General features: G+C 31.7%; 1 protein-coding gene across 17 annotated transcripts in view; it reads left to right on the top strand.

Annotated features, from left to right (window-relative positions):
• The window catches only part of LOC106669787 (protein hu-li tai shao), a 62783-nt gene that overhangs the window by 40250 nt on the left and 6164 nt on the right, over nucleotides 1-16369 (top strand). For 12 of the 17 annotated variants that reach the window (XM_014399495.2, XM_014399491.2, XM_014399497.2 and 9 more), the window contains 14 exons: nucleotides 6350-6458; nucleotides 10345-10531; nucleotides 10612-10763; nucleotides 10828-11058; nucleotides 11137-11280; nucleotides 11343-11441; nucleotides 11498-11710; nucleotides 11790-11926; nucleotides 11985-12105; nucleotides 13868-13891; nucleotides 15310-15423; nucleotides 15504-15596; nucleotides 15660-15855; nucleotides 15921-16025. In XM_014399495.2, the coding sequence (XP_014254981.1) occupies nucleotides 6360-6458; nucleotides 10345-10531; nucleotides 10612-10763; nucleotides 10828-11058; nucleotides 11137-11280; nucleotides 11343-11441; nucleotides 11498-11710; nucleotides 11790-11926; nucleotides 11985-12105; nucleotides 13868-13891; nucleotides 15310-15423; nucleotides 15504-15596; nucleotides 15660-15855; nucleotides 15921-16025 (1915 nt within the window). In that variant the 5' untranslated portion in view covers nucleotides 6350-6359. Of the gene's footprint in view, nucleotides 1-6349; nucleotides 6459-9934; nucleotides 10272-10344; nucleotides 10532-10611; nucleotides 10764-10827; nucleotides 11059-11136; nucleotides 11281-11342; nucleotides 11442-11497; nucleotides 11711-11789; nucleotides 11927-11984; nucleotides 12235-13867; nucleotides 13892-15309; nucleotides 15424-15503; nucleotides 15597-15659; nucleotides 15856-15920; nucleotides 16026-16369 lie in introns of those variants that run through there. The other 5 variants (XM_014399494.2, XM_014399505.2, XM_014399504.2 and 2 more) reach the window with 3 other exon arrangements.

Below are 16369 nucleotides of genomic sequence, written 5' to 3'. Positions count from 1 at the left end.
TATTAATTCAATTGTAAATTTGTTTGATTTGCATGGTTTCTTTAGTTTCATATAGAATTTAATTTTAAACATTTTAAACCGACTTTTTTCACTGAGACATCCTTTATTCCGCATTTTAACAACAAATTTTATAATCCAGAATATATTCCTTCTAAAGAGAAAACGGTTTTACATTCAGGAATTCTGTTTATGTGCTCATTTTTCAAAAGCCGAATTCAACAATTGCTGCTATTTTTGTGTGAAAGAAACTGTTGAATGCTTTCACGAATATTAACAGCTCCATCGCGAACTTCGACAAAGGCGGCTAAGTTGAACGAATTGCACGAACCATCTTCCTTTTTTTCCCCTGTTTTGTTTCAGACTTTCTTCTCCAATCGATAGGCCTGTACACAATTTTAAACTCGTTTGCACTTGTTTTTCAAGGGGTCGCGCATCGTCCTTTCCTCCTTGACACGAGTGAAAGACCTTTATAAAAAATGCAAATTTCAATCTTTCAAGTTGAACAATGTATAAGCACCCTTCAGGCCTTTCCCTTCTCGACCGGAAATTCTTTTTTACATTAATGTTCATGGTAGAAATGGGAAATTTACCAATGTGCAAATTATTTGACATAATACTATTTTGTCTTTTTTTTTTTTTAATTCAAATTAGAGTAACCATTTGAAAACTTATGTTTCTTCGTCGACTGCCATAATATTAGTTATGTTTCAACGGTATTGTACTCGTTTCGTATTAATAATAGTCGGGAAAGGAAAAGATTACTAATGAGGGATATTTTGGCTAAAGAAACCTAATTTTAGGAAAGGAGAAATGGAATTCACACATCCATACAGAACTAAGTGTATATGACAATTCTGTATAAACCAATAAACTTAAATTATTGTTGCCCATTTCCAGAATAAACGAACTTAAAGTAAATAATTTCTTATCTACTTAAATGTGACGTTAAGCAATTATTTTTTAACGCTTTTAAAATAGTCAGCAGATAAGAGAAAATGACTGTTCTACTATTAATAATATTTTTTGACGATTATTGTTGCATGTAGTGTATAAAGTTTAATTTGATTATCGTGATTGACGACAATTTTTAATATAAGAAAGTGTTTTGTAATATTTAAATTTTAAATTTGTTGGCAGGTCTATAAGTAGGGACGGGGAGCCACCGGCATGCCATTTTTGGGATGGTCGATCTAACATGCATGTTTAAAAAAAGGATTTTTTTAATAAATGAAACACATTTTCTTTTCTGTATACATACATATATTTCTTACTTGGCTTTGTTCAGATGATAAATTAAGAAAATTAGCGTAATGTAAGTTAATTTTTAACACGCTCAATTCAAAAACTACTGTTCTCAGTGTATGAATAAAGTTCCAGGTGGTATTATTTTTTAAATAGAGATTCGTCTCCTGGGAATATAGCAAGTCTTTTCGGTTCATAAACCTAAAAGGTCAATAGCCTCGTGCCCTTATGTTAAAATTAACCCGAGACGAAAATTTTACACGTTGTATCACTTTTATCTACTGTCATGACCAAATTCTATTATCATTTCCATTTATATTTATATTTAAAAACGTTCACCCCGGTCTACCATGTACGCGCACATATACCGATAGCCTTTTTATTATGTTATTTATTTATAGTAGTAGTAATAATGTGAATGATTTCGCGGATTCCAGACCGTCTTGACGTCTGAGGGAGGCTTCGGCCTACGCATACAAATAGAAAAAGTCTTCCGCCTACCTGGACCGACTACCCCGCCCCAGATCCTCATTTTAAGGACTTCTTATGAATTAAAGAAATTGACTGAAGATAAAGGCTTTTACCAGGCCCAACTATTTGACATACGTATATGATTATGTGGAAGCTAACGTGGGAGATAAGGAAATGTATATTAATATTTTTATAAATACTTACAATTCAATCCTTGAATAATCTCGTTAATAGCGTCTAAGTGTAGAGAATTTTGTTTAAATCAAGATTTTAATTAGTCAATTGTTATTACAAAAGATCAGGTATTAGGCCATTTTGTATGAAAACACTCAATTCCTTCGTTGATCTTTTTAGGTACATATCCCTTTCATCAGGACTTCGAAACTATTATTAATAGGGTTAACATCCGGGTAATTAATATTAATAATGCTAACGAATATAAAATCTATTGACAGTAATGAAAGTTTTGGTTTACCCATAATGAAAGTATAAATAACTAATTTATATTCTATGTCTAAGAATTAGTTATAACTTATTGTTAGATTATTTGAATAGAATGTCATAAAACATCCTCACTTTTTCAATCTCTTTAAAAAGATTGAACAACACACTACTCCTCCATTTATCATTTCTATTCTCACTGAATAATTTTTTTTTTAATATTCATATGATTATTCTAATACATAGAAATCATTTTTGCGCAATCTTGTTAAACAGCATCAATGGTTGGAGTGTTTTGTTTAAATCAGGTAATTACAGTATTTATAAATATTTTTAAAAAGTAATATAAACATTTTCTTTATTTGTTATTTGGGCGCATTATTTTTTTAATCTCCTGTAAAATGATTGTTAGAACACTTGGAACTCAAATTTGGGCAATCTTGTTAACAATCATATTTGATTGATTATGTTGTTTAAACCGAAGCCTTAAATTTGTTCTAAATATTTAAATGAAATGCTTATCCGAAAACTTGAGACCCAATTTTTGAACCAGTTTGTTAACCCAGTGCATCTATCACTAATTCGATCGTGCAATTTGGTCCTTATCTGCTGAGTCAAAATTTAACAAGTTGCAAACGGCCAAAATAGAATTTGTAAGGTTCTTAACTGGTGCTTCTTGGAGCATGTAGGGATAAACACCTCAGAAAAGTTGGAAATACATGAAGTAAAGGAAAATAATCCCAACCCATTATTGCGGGCAAACCTTCTCCCCTAGACTTTTGAGGCTGCTCAAAAGGAATTTTATTCTCCTTTTTTTATTTCTGTATTGAGTACGTTAATTTAAAAAATCATTTATTTCTCATAAGAAAAAGAGATTTTGGAAGCGAGAAGAATTTCTACTGTTACATATGAGGCTCACCAGTGGATTGGCCATCAATTTTTTATGTTTTAGGGCCGACAAACTATATTGGTCATCGCCAGCCCTCTCTTTCTTAGTTTTGCATTTCACTTATCTTTCTCGCGTTTTAAACCCACTAATTTCTTTTACTGTTTCTCCAGATAAGTTATAATGATTTATGATATAACAGTAACCACCCTCCTTTTACCTTATCCTTTTGCTAGTCACTCTGTACCTCAGGGCCTCGGATGGATCAAATAACTAACACAAATACACAGAAAAGAGATAGAAACATAGTAGTCTGGTTAGCATACACGCTACCCCAGAGTGCTCGATGTTCCTCGGTGTAATTAAAAATAGCCCTGCTATTCACGTTAATAAGTTACACACACCACAAATCGTTCACATTTGATGTCCTTCGTAATTGGAGGATAAGCCCCTCCACTCACGCAAATAAATTCATTCATTCCAATAAATAATACATCACAAGAACGTACGTAAATATTGCTTACAACTAAAAGTTATTAAGTTAAAGTAAACCAGTATTGAAGTATGACATTTTGTTTCAGTTAAATAATATAAAATCGTAAATTTTGACTTTTGTGATTTTTTCCTTCAATAATATATTTTTTTTTTTTTTGTTTAAATACTATATTTCTTTCTATAATGTGACAGTAATGATTTATGTTAACAATTGTAAGATGATTTTTCCCCCTTTTTTCTGTCTTTGCACTAATAAACTGGAGAAAAGGGGATATATATGTACATTTTTAATGCTATTAAAGCATAAGTAAAGATTATAATTACAGACACATAAGAAATTTACTTAAATTATATTTTCACGCAGATTAACTCGATTGAATAGCATCGTTTTATACTCGAATTAAATCCTGAAACGGCCCTGCACAAGTAAAACATGCAAAAAAATTACTCTTATAAAAATATTACTTATTAATTTTGATGTTTCAGAGCTGGTGCAATCTAATAATAAGCATAGCCTGGTAGAGAATATGAGTGACCTATTATTGATGTACACTTGTTAAATTTCGTCTCGCAAATATATCTTGGCTTGTTGATGAAATTATAAGTATTTTCCTGATCACGACAAACCCTCTAAAACATGTAGTGGCTAACTAGTAACTATACACACTAATAGACACTATTCTTCACCGCTTGGCATAGCAGCAAAACAAATCTTGGAGTGTGAGTTAAATTTAGAAACAGAGAATCGTTTGCGGCACGCCTTTGTGACCGGCAGATGTTCCGTCTGTCTTTAAAAAAAAAAAAAAAAGACGAAAAAATCCAATTGTAACCGGTCTTCCGACAATGGCCCACATCTAGAATTTTACTGTCGCCACATTCCAGGTTGTTTTTTGGCTTGTTTTTTAAAGTTTTGTATTCTGGGAAAATGTTTTTTTTCCTCGTTTTCGGGGCTTTGGTCGGTTTATCCTCGTTTTCTGGGTTTGGTTGTTTTATCCTCGTTTTCTAGGTTTTGGCCGTTTTATCCACGTTTTTCTGGGTTTTGGTCGTTTTAACCTCGTTTTTTCTCTGGGTTTTGGTCGTTTTATTCTTGTTTTTCTGGGTTTTGGTTGTTTTATCCTCGTTTTCTAGGTTTTGGCCGTTTTATCCACGTTTTTCTTCGTTTTGGTAATTGTATCCTCGTTTTCTGAGTTTAGTAGCTTTATCCTCGTTTTCTAGGTTTTGGTCGTTTTATCCTCGTTTTCTGGATTTTGGTCGTTTTAACCTCGTTTTTTCTCTGGGTTTTGGTCGTTTTATTCTTGTTTATCTGGGTTTTGGTCGTTTTATCCTCGTTTTCCGGGTTTTGGTCATTTTAACCTCGTTTTCCGGGTTTTGGTCGTTTTAACCTCGTTTTTTCTCTGGGTTTTGGTCGTTTTATTCTTGTTTTTCTGGGTTTTGGTAGTTTTCTCACTTTGAAGGAAATAGTTGAACCAGGTCAAAATAATGTTTAAAAGATAAGCAAGTATCAAACTTACTTTTATAAATTTCAACTTGATATTCCCTGCTCACAATTTCAAAAATTAACCATCCCCCTGTATTTTTCTCATTTAATAGATCGTATTTATCAGTTTTAATTAACAAAAAAAATATAGTGCATTTTTAAGCATGTATTGAGCGGAGATGATTTAACAATTATTCTGTAGGGCTTGTAATTTAAAATGATATGTCTTGCAAATGTGCTTCTTTCATGTTTAAGCCGCATTTTTAATTTATTTTCTTGATACACCATGGTAGTTATTTTTTTATTTGTTGTCTATGCGTATTCTCTTGTCTTCTATTTTTGCAAGTTTTATGAGAAAGCCTGCTGAATGAGAAACAGTCGAGATTTCATTCATACCGGCGCCCCCTTTGTTCTATTGGTAAAGCCAATTTGTCTTTTGTCTGTTTGTTCCGGCAGGATTGATGTTACCTAAAAATTGTGTTAATTGCTGTTTATTATTTATTTGCACGGTAGTTAACTTTTTGTAGCTGTCCCTGTTTTTACACACATTTCCAAGTTTTCGAGGATTTGCAATTTTTCACTCACCACCCTCCCTTTAGTCTAGAGACATATTATAGAAAGGCCAAAAGCACGAAAAACCCACATGCATGACTTCTGAAACAGTTTTCAGCAATTCTTCTTTAAAAGTTAAAAAAACGAAGATTAAACAATTTAAATTTTCATGCAATTTAATTTAGGGGGGTTATAAAAACAAATTCATTATATAGAACAGTTATTGCTAATGGTTTAAAAATTTAGGAACCAAAATTGATGTTTTCGAGTTGTTTCCAGTTGTCTTAGTTCTCTCAAAAATATTAAGCATTATTTTATTTTAAATTTAAGTTAAATATTTCTTTAAAATATTTGTCTTAATATGTATTTCTTTCAGTTATTTAACAATAATAATGAATGACACTATGAACAATCCAATGTCCAATCTATAGTTTGGAGGAAGCCTATAATAAAATAAGAACTTGCCCCATCATAATTTAATTTTAATTATTGTCCCCGTCAAACTTTAGCAGTTAAGTTAATTAATAGTTCAACCATTTGCTCGGCGTTCAACCAAATTTCCCTTTATGCCAGTGAGGATCTATTTCTGCCCTCTCCGTTTAAACGTCAATATTCATAAAAGCTTTGGCAACTCGCTAAAAGCACATCTCTCTTACACGTACCTAGTATGAAATTGACTTTTGAAATCAATTTATTGTTTGATAATGCAAAACAATTTTTCTCCCACTGAAATATTTAATTGCCTCTATGACTTTATTGTACCAATTTGTCGGTTTGTGTTTCAGGGCGTGAGAGATGGCGGAGACTGGAGAGCAGCCTCCCCAGACAAACGGGATCAGTGAAGATACAGAAGAAGATGACAAGGGGAAAATGAGACCTGCTGATATCGATGCTGTAAGTTAATATGTATTATAATTTAAATCAACAACTTTTAGATTTGCAAATAGTTTATATTTTCATACAGAACCCTATAATCAGTCAAAATATTTTACTACATATTTATTACAAGTTGGTATTTAGAAAATATTAAAGACTTAATAGTTGAAGAAGAATAAGAATATTAATTGACTTAAAACAGTTTTTATAAATGTTTAATTATTACAATTTAGAATATTTCGAAATCAAAATAGGTACAAATAAATTTTCTGAGCTTTTCATAACTTTTGGTATATTTTTCTATTACATCAGTTTGAAAGAGATTTTAAAATGTGTTAAAATTATGTTCTAAAGTTAAAATAAGGCCTAAAAGGTTATTTGAAAGGCTCACGACACACAATAATGACACATCTACACAGAAAACAAACAGTTTGAGTGAGTACAAATACTTTGTCTGAGTCTAAAATTTCTAGCATTGTATAAATTCATTTTTTCACATCCTACATGTATTTGTTCAATGTTTAAAAATCCCAGGCCCTGAAGATGATTTCAATAAATATTAAAACATTTGCATTATAAAGAAAATGTTTTTCTAAACCTATATCACACCAGACCGCATCTCACGATCTCCAAATAATCATTAACTAACGGACACTAAACACCACACAGTAATAATAAAAAATACTCTGTCTTGTGTTATCATAATCACATACTGTAAACTTAAAAGTTGAGTAAAGGTAGGAAACACGCTTTCTTATGTAGTAGAAGGACCTAATAATATTGTAAATTGTTGTCTCTGTTTGGAGGGACATGAGGTGTTTGTACAGGAGGGATTTAAAAGTGGCAAGGGAGGTAGATTTGCGGATTGACAAAGGAATAAAAGCAGAAATATTTGGCTTGAGCTAGAAAGGATTATTCAAATGCGGAGGCTTTATGACGAGGAAGGTGTAGGTCATTGGGAGATGAGCTTGTGTTAAGAGAGTGGATAGAAGGTTTGAATTGAAGTAAGTGGAAAAGGATAGTGAGGACGACAAGAATTTATGGATTGGTAAAGGAATTTGGCTGGGAAATATTTCCTATGGAAGGAGGGTTAGGATATAAAGTGAGGATAGGTCTAAATAACAGGTGTGAGACTGGATATTGAAAGGGTGGCGAAAATTAATCTGACATAACAGTTAATAAGTCTTTTCAGATGCTTTTCTTGTTCCTTTGAAAGTCCACCTTATGTGACACAGACAAAGAAGGGAAAGAACAGGGAGGAGATAAGGAGTTCGCAAGTGGTACAAAGTAGGACTGGCGGAATTGAATGAGGGATGCAATTCAGCATCGGGAAATTGGGGATCTGTGTGGTTTTCAGGAAAGATCTTGGTCGAAGATAACCCCAAGGTTATTAACAGTGGACCAGAAGGAAATGGGCTGGTTGTTGTCAGTGAAAGAAGGATGGGAGGGATTTGAGGAGCTGATTGGATCCTATAACAATGGCTTTGGATTTCCTAGCATTTGTGCGCTATGTGACCATTTATTTATAGAATTCAGATCTTCCTGAATTATGTGGATAGCCAAAAGTAAATATAGATCGGAGGGACGGAAGGAATTCAGGAGTCGTTGGCATAGAGGTGGTCATCGCAATGCTGAGAGGAATCAGGGAGATCACTGATGTAAATGCTGAACAGAAGAGGGGAAATGTTAGAGCCTTGAGGAAAACCTGAAGTTTAGGGAAGAAAGGAGGATGTGTGGCCATTAGGAATAGTTTTTGCTTGAAAGCAATAGTTAAGGAAAAATTGTTTTAAAAAATTGTTCAGGATACCGTCAGGTCCTGTAGCCTTAGTATGGACATTTTACGTGTGTGTGTGTGTGTGTTTTGTCCCCTTTCAATAATTACAGTGTTTTGTTTTTTTATGCACAGCCTAGCTATAATTATATGTGCATCCTTAATTCCCTTTGCCTTGTTTCTTTACAAAGCTATAATTAACATATCAAAAGCATTTCACAAAATAATGGCCATTTAATACCTTTAGTCATTGTTTCATGAAACTGCAGTCTCATCTCTGATCAGTCAGTGTCATCCCCCCAGTCATTGATAACAATTCAAATTTCAAAAATATATTATTCTGGAAGAGTACATGTATTGTGTGTTCTTGTTGGGCATTGGTTGGTATCACTTTAATATTTTTTATACGATTGTTATCCGTAAAGCAATTAAAATTTTTTTTAAGGAGTAGGGATCCCTACTTCCTTGTATAAATTCATATTCACATCTTATATGTATTTGTATAATTTAAACAATGTTTAAATTAAATCCCAGACCCTGAAGATGATCTCAATAAAGATTGAAACATTGGCACAATAAAGAAAATGTTTTTCTACACCTACATCACACCAGACCACATCTCATGATCTCTAATAACCATTCATTGCGGTCGCTAATATAATGTATATTATATTGCAAATAAAATATGTAAATTTCTGGTAAGCTTCTTTACCAATGGGTGAAATCACCTACCACTGCAACTTTCTCAGACCCACATCTTAACATCTGCACTTTTTTCCTTAAAAAATCTATTTCAAATCTATAGTATTATTAATAGCAAATTATAGCGTTAAAACCAATCCTGGACTCTATCTGGACTTTCTATTGGCAGCCATCCAATCCCAATCTTATACACTGTGTTTCCGTCCCATTCTCGAGTTTTCTTTGCAAATCTCTTTCTGCGATGTATATAAAAAGCCTTTGAAGTTCCAACTAAAAATAACCCAAACTTGAAGAAAAATTGTTTAACATAAACGATTTTATTCAAGATTGAGCTAAAAGCGTCTGAATGTCAAAAAATAAAATTGCTTCTTTTAAAAGATCATTAACCTTTTGTTCATATCATTATTTACACATTAATATTTGTTAATAAAAAAAGAGACTAAGAATGTTATTAAAAACAGCACTTAGATGTTTAATAATTGTCAAACAGTTCTATTTTGCTGCTAGAACTAGTTTTCAAAATATTCCCAGCTAATTAAAAAAAAGTTTAATCATCACCTGTATTTATAAAGCGATAGTTTTAAACATTTCAAGAAAAAGTGTGACAGTTGTGGGCTAATGGCTTCTTTATCTCATTACGAAAGTGTTTGGTTTAATTAATGTAGAGTATTTTTAGTTAGTGCTGGTTGAGCAATCGTTCAGTAGGGAGCAAAGAGCTCTTTCAAAAGAGCTCAATTAATGAATGAAATTTGATCTTAAGATAAACCCCAACAGAGCTGCCGACACTTGTAACCAAAGAGATAATTTTTTGTCAGTTGTATAATCCGCATTTTCAGCTTCTTTATTATAAAATTATCAATTGAATTTGTTAGAATATATATTGACAGTGTTGCAAAGGGTGTTTCATTTATGGCCTTAGAATTTTACACTAGATGGTTTCATAACAATCTTTCATTTTCACATTTGTCAATTCTGATCGGTAGATTATAATAAGATTTAATCATAAAACTTTACAGATCAAGAAATTCTACGATTTCCTCTTGGTCTGATGGGTGATTAACCTGTAGTCCATTTGTTTCTGAAGCTTTTGATCTGCCTAAGTTCATCAGAGGTTTTTCAGCTTTTTATCACCTGTAAGATGACTGTGTGATCAGAAGCTGACGTGCACCTGGCAGACCAAAACAGTGAGGATAGGCCGACCAAAATAATCAGACATGTCCAAACTACATTCAGGAAATATTAAACTTTCATGAATGTTTTACCCTATAAATCAGCATTTGTTAAATTTACAATTTAAATTGTAACTCAGTTCATTCAATGGCCACTCAACATACACAATTTACTTTGTTAAGCCATAAGTAATTTATAATTTTCAAGAAAAAAATATTCTTTATTGCCTGTATTTATCATTCCCATTATATTTGCCCTTAGGATATGAGGGAGATGGAGAGGAGGAAGAGAGTTGAAATGATGATGGGATCCAGGCTGTTCAGGGAAGAATTGGAAAGGATTATCGAATCGCAGATGAAGGAAGGAGGAGGGCCTGCAGGACTCCTTCAGCAGATTCAAGACATGGTAGGTGGCGCTGGAAGGATACATTCAGGATCTATGTTCAAAAGTAAGTCAATTGAACTGAAAGATTTTTCTCCTCATTAATCATCAATATATATATATATATATATTTTTTTTTTTTTAAAGGTTCAAACTGCGTGGTGCCAATAAACGATATTAGAGGGGTTGAAAGTATGGGATATGTAAAAGGTGAGAAGATATTGAGATGTAAGCTTGCGTCCGTGTTCAGATTGATGGATTTGTACGGTTGGACACACGGAATAAACAATCATATTACGGTAAATCCGAATCTTGTCAATTTGACTTTATTTACTTTTTATTTAATATTTTTAATAATTACAGGCAAGACTGAATCAAGAAGAAGAACACTTCATAATAAATCCTTTTGGAATGATGTTTCATGAAATGACTGCATCATCGCTTGTTAAAGTTGATATGCAAGGAAATATTGTAGAACCTGGTACAACAAATTTTGGAGTAAATCAAACCAAGTTTCAACTCCATGCCGCCGTACATGCTGCCAGGCCTGACATTAAGTGTATCATTCATGTGCACACACCTTCTGTCTTAGCAGTATGTTATGTTTACAAATTGATTTATATTGTAATGGTGTATGCATTGTATAATGAAATGTAACATTCGATATCTTAGGTCTCAACTTTAGTTAATGGCTTACTCCCATTGTGTCAAGAAGCTGCTGTGATCGGTGAAGTTAGCCTACATCAGTATAACGGTTCGGCTTCAGAGCCTGAAGAAAAAGACAAGATAGCCAGAAGTCTTGGACCAAACAATAAAGTAAAACAAAATGACATTACGATTATAACATATATATACTTATGTTAAAATTATTATTTTAGGTGATGTTCTTGACTAATCATGGTGCTGTCTGTTGTGGTGAGACTGTTGAAGAAGCATTTTTCAATGTCTACAATACAGTTCTTGCCTGTGAAACTCAGGTAAATTTTTTGTTCAGTTTAAAAGAGTATTTTTGTACTAATTAACAATTGCACAGGTTAAACTGTTGCCCATTGGACTAGACAACATTGTTCTTCTTTCTGATGAAAGTAGAAAACAAATATACGATGCGGCTCGAAAGGCTCCAGAAGGAGGGGCAACTTTACCTCCAAAAGATAAAGAATTAGCCCAAGCCCTGGAAAAGAAAGAAAAGAGGTGGAGAATTGGAGGCATGGACTTTGAAGCCCTCATGAGGATGTTGGATAACGCTGTACGCTTTATTTTATTTAGTTTATTTTGAAAGCATTAATTTGATAAAATATATCATTATTAATAATTTTATTTTGTAGGGTTTTAGAACTGGCTACATTTATAGGACACCATTGATTAAAGGAGATCCTCCAAGGCCAAGAAATGATGTCGAAGTACCTCCTGCAGTGTCTTCATTAGGGTATCTTCTCGAAGAGGAAGAGATGTACAAGCAAGGGTAAGTTGTTAAATTTTCTCTCACTTGTAAACGATTAACAATTTATTATTTTCAACAGAATGTGGAAAAAAGCGGGATTCAATAAAAACGATAGGACCCGCTGGCTCAACTCGCCAAACGTTTATCAGAAAGTTGAAATCCTCGAAACAGGAACAACGGACCCCAAGAAAATAACTAAGGTAGAAGTTGTAACATTTAACAATTAGGCTGGTATCTATATACAAGTATCTCAAAATTTATTATTTATACTAATCGCTTAAAAGGTCGAGATTTTTAATGAAATAATGCTTTATTTACTACTTTATTTTAAATTTATTATATATAGAATATACTTTTTTTTAAAGGGATTTTAGATTATAAGAAGTGAAGAAATTTCTATTAACAAAAGTATATCATAAATTACCTATATCAAAGATATGTAATGAAGGTATACTGATTATAATCTATACTTTAAAATGTGATTTTTCAACGAAAAACAGGTGTTTTTACTTTAATTGTAAACAATTTCATTTCTCAATGTGGAATCTCACTGCATCGAAAGATGTATTCTTTCAAATTATCTTATCACAATTTATGCGTAAAATTTAGCTTTTCATGCAAAATGAATTAGTTTTTCTAAGAATTCTCGTTGACTGAATTCACTGTTGCTTTTTTTTTATGTATGGGATTTGGATATTTGTTTTATATTTTTTATCTTAGGTTAGTATGATAAAACTTGATTAGTCTGTTATTTACAACAGTGTACTCCACTGGTCTGGTCTAAATATTTAGGTTGTTATATAACAGCATTGACTACTTTTTGTCACTTTATATTTTTTGATTTCCTTTTGTTAAACTGACAAAGACATAAGGGAAATAAAACAATATAACAGAAATTTAAAGTGCTTTTAAAGTTTTACTGCCGGTTAATTCATATATATATTTTTTTTAATTTCACAGTATTGAAAATACTCTTTTTAAAACAATTTTTTCTGATAGGCAAGTGATATGATTTTTTATACATTAATGATTAACAACAGATTCTGTCACTATAATTCATTATTAATAATTAAAATAGGGCTTTCAAATTACAGAATTTATCTTATGTTAAAATTAATAGCACAAAGACAAAATAAATAACGCACAAATTCCTTTTAGAGAAAAATAAACATTAGTGCAATACTACTCCTCATCCTAATAAAATGTATTGATGTGATTTTTCCATTTTCCATCGATAGTCAAAAATAAGACATTCCATAATTTTAACATTCAAAAGTGATTTTGTATTTACACAAAAATTAAATAGCGATGTTTAAGCAATATAACTAATTTTTATGAAATATATATTTTATGATGCATGTTATTATTACAAGGCATGCTTTGTCTGTTATCTAGATTACTAAATATTTTAAAATGTACTTTTTTGTGTGAGCAATAAATATTTCAAAGCTTTATTTTTTGTCTCTATTAAGTAATTAATGGCCAAGTTTTTTAAAATTATTTTTCTAATTTTGTGATTTTTTTTAACTTGGATATTCCTCAGTTAATAATAGAAAAGAAATCTTCACTCGATTATTAATAATCTGATTTGTTATTTATTCACTCATGGCTTAAAAAGTTAGCAGCATGCCGTGTAATTAAAGAAATAACCACTGAAGTTATTATAATAATGAACTTAAGTGGTTTTATTTCTTTGGTATAGTATTTGCATGATAGTAGAGAAATTTTGTGTTTTTTAAACTATGAACACAATTCGTTTTAAGTTTTTGGTTTTTTTGACATAGTCAAGCTTTGTAATTTCCTTTTTTTTCTATTATTGTTTAGCAATTAGAAATAATAAAATAGTAGCTTTTTATTTTATTTATTTATTTTTTTAACTGCTTTACTATGTCGAGGACAAAAATAAATCTAATTGTATGTGAGTTTTTGTTTTGTAATGGTTTTATGTTTTCAATGTTCTAGTGGGTGGACTCTCACGCTGATGAGGTAATAAGTTAATAAAAATAATACATTTTTTTTAGAAATAATATCTGTGGTGGTTTATTGTTTAAGAAACCATTGTTATAACAAACCAATAGAACTATTTAACGTTTAAATTTCAATACTGAATAATAAGTTTCAGGTGATGGTTGCATGATATTTATTAGAAGAAACAATTTAATCATTAACGAAACTTGTTTCTAAAACAAAACGGTAAAGGATACCAGTTTAGACAATTCATTTTTGATATAGGGGAAATGACGTAATATAAATATAACATTGATTATACAATATTTATTTAGTAAACTAACATTTAAAAAAATTAATGTCAAATAATTGGATATCACAAAGGTATACACTGTGCAAAGACATGATAAAAGGTATTTAGCATCTTACACATATTTTTCAAAAATTATTCATTTTTGGTATATATTGACTACATAATTGTTAAATAGAAGTAATTAATTATTTTACATTGAAATTTTTGTACTTTTCCACTGTAAACTGCATGCTTAAAGCAGGTTGATTTTTACTTTTTGAAACTTCTTACGTTTCTTATTTGTGTTGCACATTTGCATATATATCAAAATTAGTTTTTTTGTTTTTATCATTTAAGGTTTCACTTCAGCATGGTTAAGAATTATTTTGGTTAAGATCTAGCATATTTCTTGAGTAAGAAAAGAAAATTTTCAAGAAAATGTTTATATTTGAATGTTTATTATTTAAATAAAATGAAAACGAATTGCCTCAAGACGATTCTCTTGCAAAATTTTCTTTTGGGTTTTTTTTTATATAGAAGCTTTTTACATTTAAAGTTAAATTTATTCTACATTTAATGGCACATACTTGGCACAGTCATATATTTTTTAGTTTTGCTTCAATTTATTAGGAATATTTAGTACTTACCTTAAGGAATATCCAAGATACAATAAATAAAAAGGTTGGAGAGATTAAGGATTTGTGTTTTATAATTATTTGAATGAAAATAATTTGGAAAACTCAGAAAAAACTTGTGCCTGTTGTATAGAACACCCTTTTCGTCAAATCCTTTTCCTAGCAGCTTTGTCCATCACAGGCAAAACCAGTCCGGTCGTCTATCCTTTAGCTTTGACCCATTCGCAAGATTCTTGGTTTGTCTAAACAGGTAATTAAAAAAAAAGTTAAGGTAAAGTATGGGAGGAAATGATACAAATGGCCCATTTATCATTTCTTTTTAAGTTGTTAATGTTAATCACATTTATTTTCATATCCTACTATCAGCAGGCACATTTTGTTCTCTTACGAGTTTTCCTTGTTTTTCTTCTAATACTTAACGTCCCAGCAATGTTTACTAGTCTCTCCTCCCTTTTAAACTATTGGATTTTATTATCTGTAATTACTTCACCCTTTACCCTGACGCACGGATATGGTTTTGTCTGTGATAGTGGGTCGCCGATGGCTCTCCCACACATACAAGCACACCTGTCAAGATCGACGCAGCTCTCCAGTTCGTTCCTAAGAACACGAATCCCAAAGAGTTCAAGAAACTTCAACAACAGGTATCAAAACTCGATCCCATATTGTTTTATCAATTTAACTCTCATTTTTGAGTAATGCTTATTGAATTTTTGAAATATAGATAAAAGAAAATCGACGAGCCGATAAAATAACTTCAGGGCCTCAGTCTCACATTCTCGAAGGTGTATCTTGGGAGGAAGCGAAGAAGCTTCAGGTAGTAACAAATTTACAAAACAATCTTATCTATCTGTATATACACAAAATTTCAAATTATTAGGACGCCAACATAAGCATGACAGGGGATCAAGTGATACTTGTGGGTGCTGCTTCAAAAGGCATCATTCAACGAGGTTTCCAGCATAACGCCACCGTCTATAAAACCCCGTATGCAAAAAATCCATTTGACTGCGTCTCAGACCAAGAGCTGGAAGAATACAAGAAAGTAGTTACCAGAAGACAAAAGGGAGAATACTGTGAGTAATGAGTAACACAAATTTTGAGATAATCATAATTATCGAGTTTTTGGTATTTTTGACAGATGATGAGGAACAGAGTGAAAGCGAAGCTCTTTCATCATCAGCAGCACTTCCACCGTCCGGTGTGAAATCTCCCCTCTCTGAAACTGAAGAGGACAGCAGAACTGGTAAGTCCAAGTATTTTTTGCTTTGGAATATATTCAAATTGTATTTTTAAAATGGACTACTCAGGTGTACATAAGGTTTTTCTTGGGGCACTTTTTAATAATAGGATCATCCACAAATTTGTGTTTGTTTTTCAATGAATAGGAACCTAGCATGGTTTTGAACATTTAATCTATAATTGATTGTAGTATATAAATGTTAAAATATTTTTAAAAATGTCTGATAGAAATTATTTTTGTCGTTCAATCCTTTAGACTTCCCCAATGTTGTTAGTTTATGACAATAAAACTTAAAAAAAAAATTTAAAGCCTACTGCCTTAAATTTGTAGATAATTTTAGACCATTT

Source organism: Cimex lectularius, unplaced genomic scaffold, assembly GCF_000648675.2.
Source record: "Cimex lectularius strain Harlan isolate CLEC.00 unplaced genomic scaffold, Clec_2.1 scaffold76, whole genome shotgun sequence".
In the NCBI taxonomy this organism is placed as follows: domain Eukaryota; kingdom Metazoa; phylum Arthropoda; class Insecta; order Hemiptera; family Cimicidae; genus Cimex; species Cimex lectularius.
Note: the sequence above shows the minus strand (reverse complement) of the source record. Positions and strands in the feature narration are given on the sequence as shown.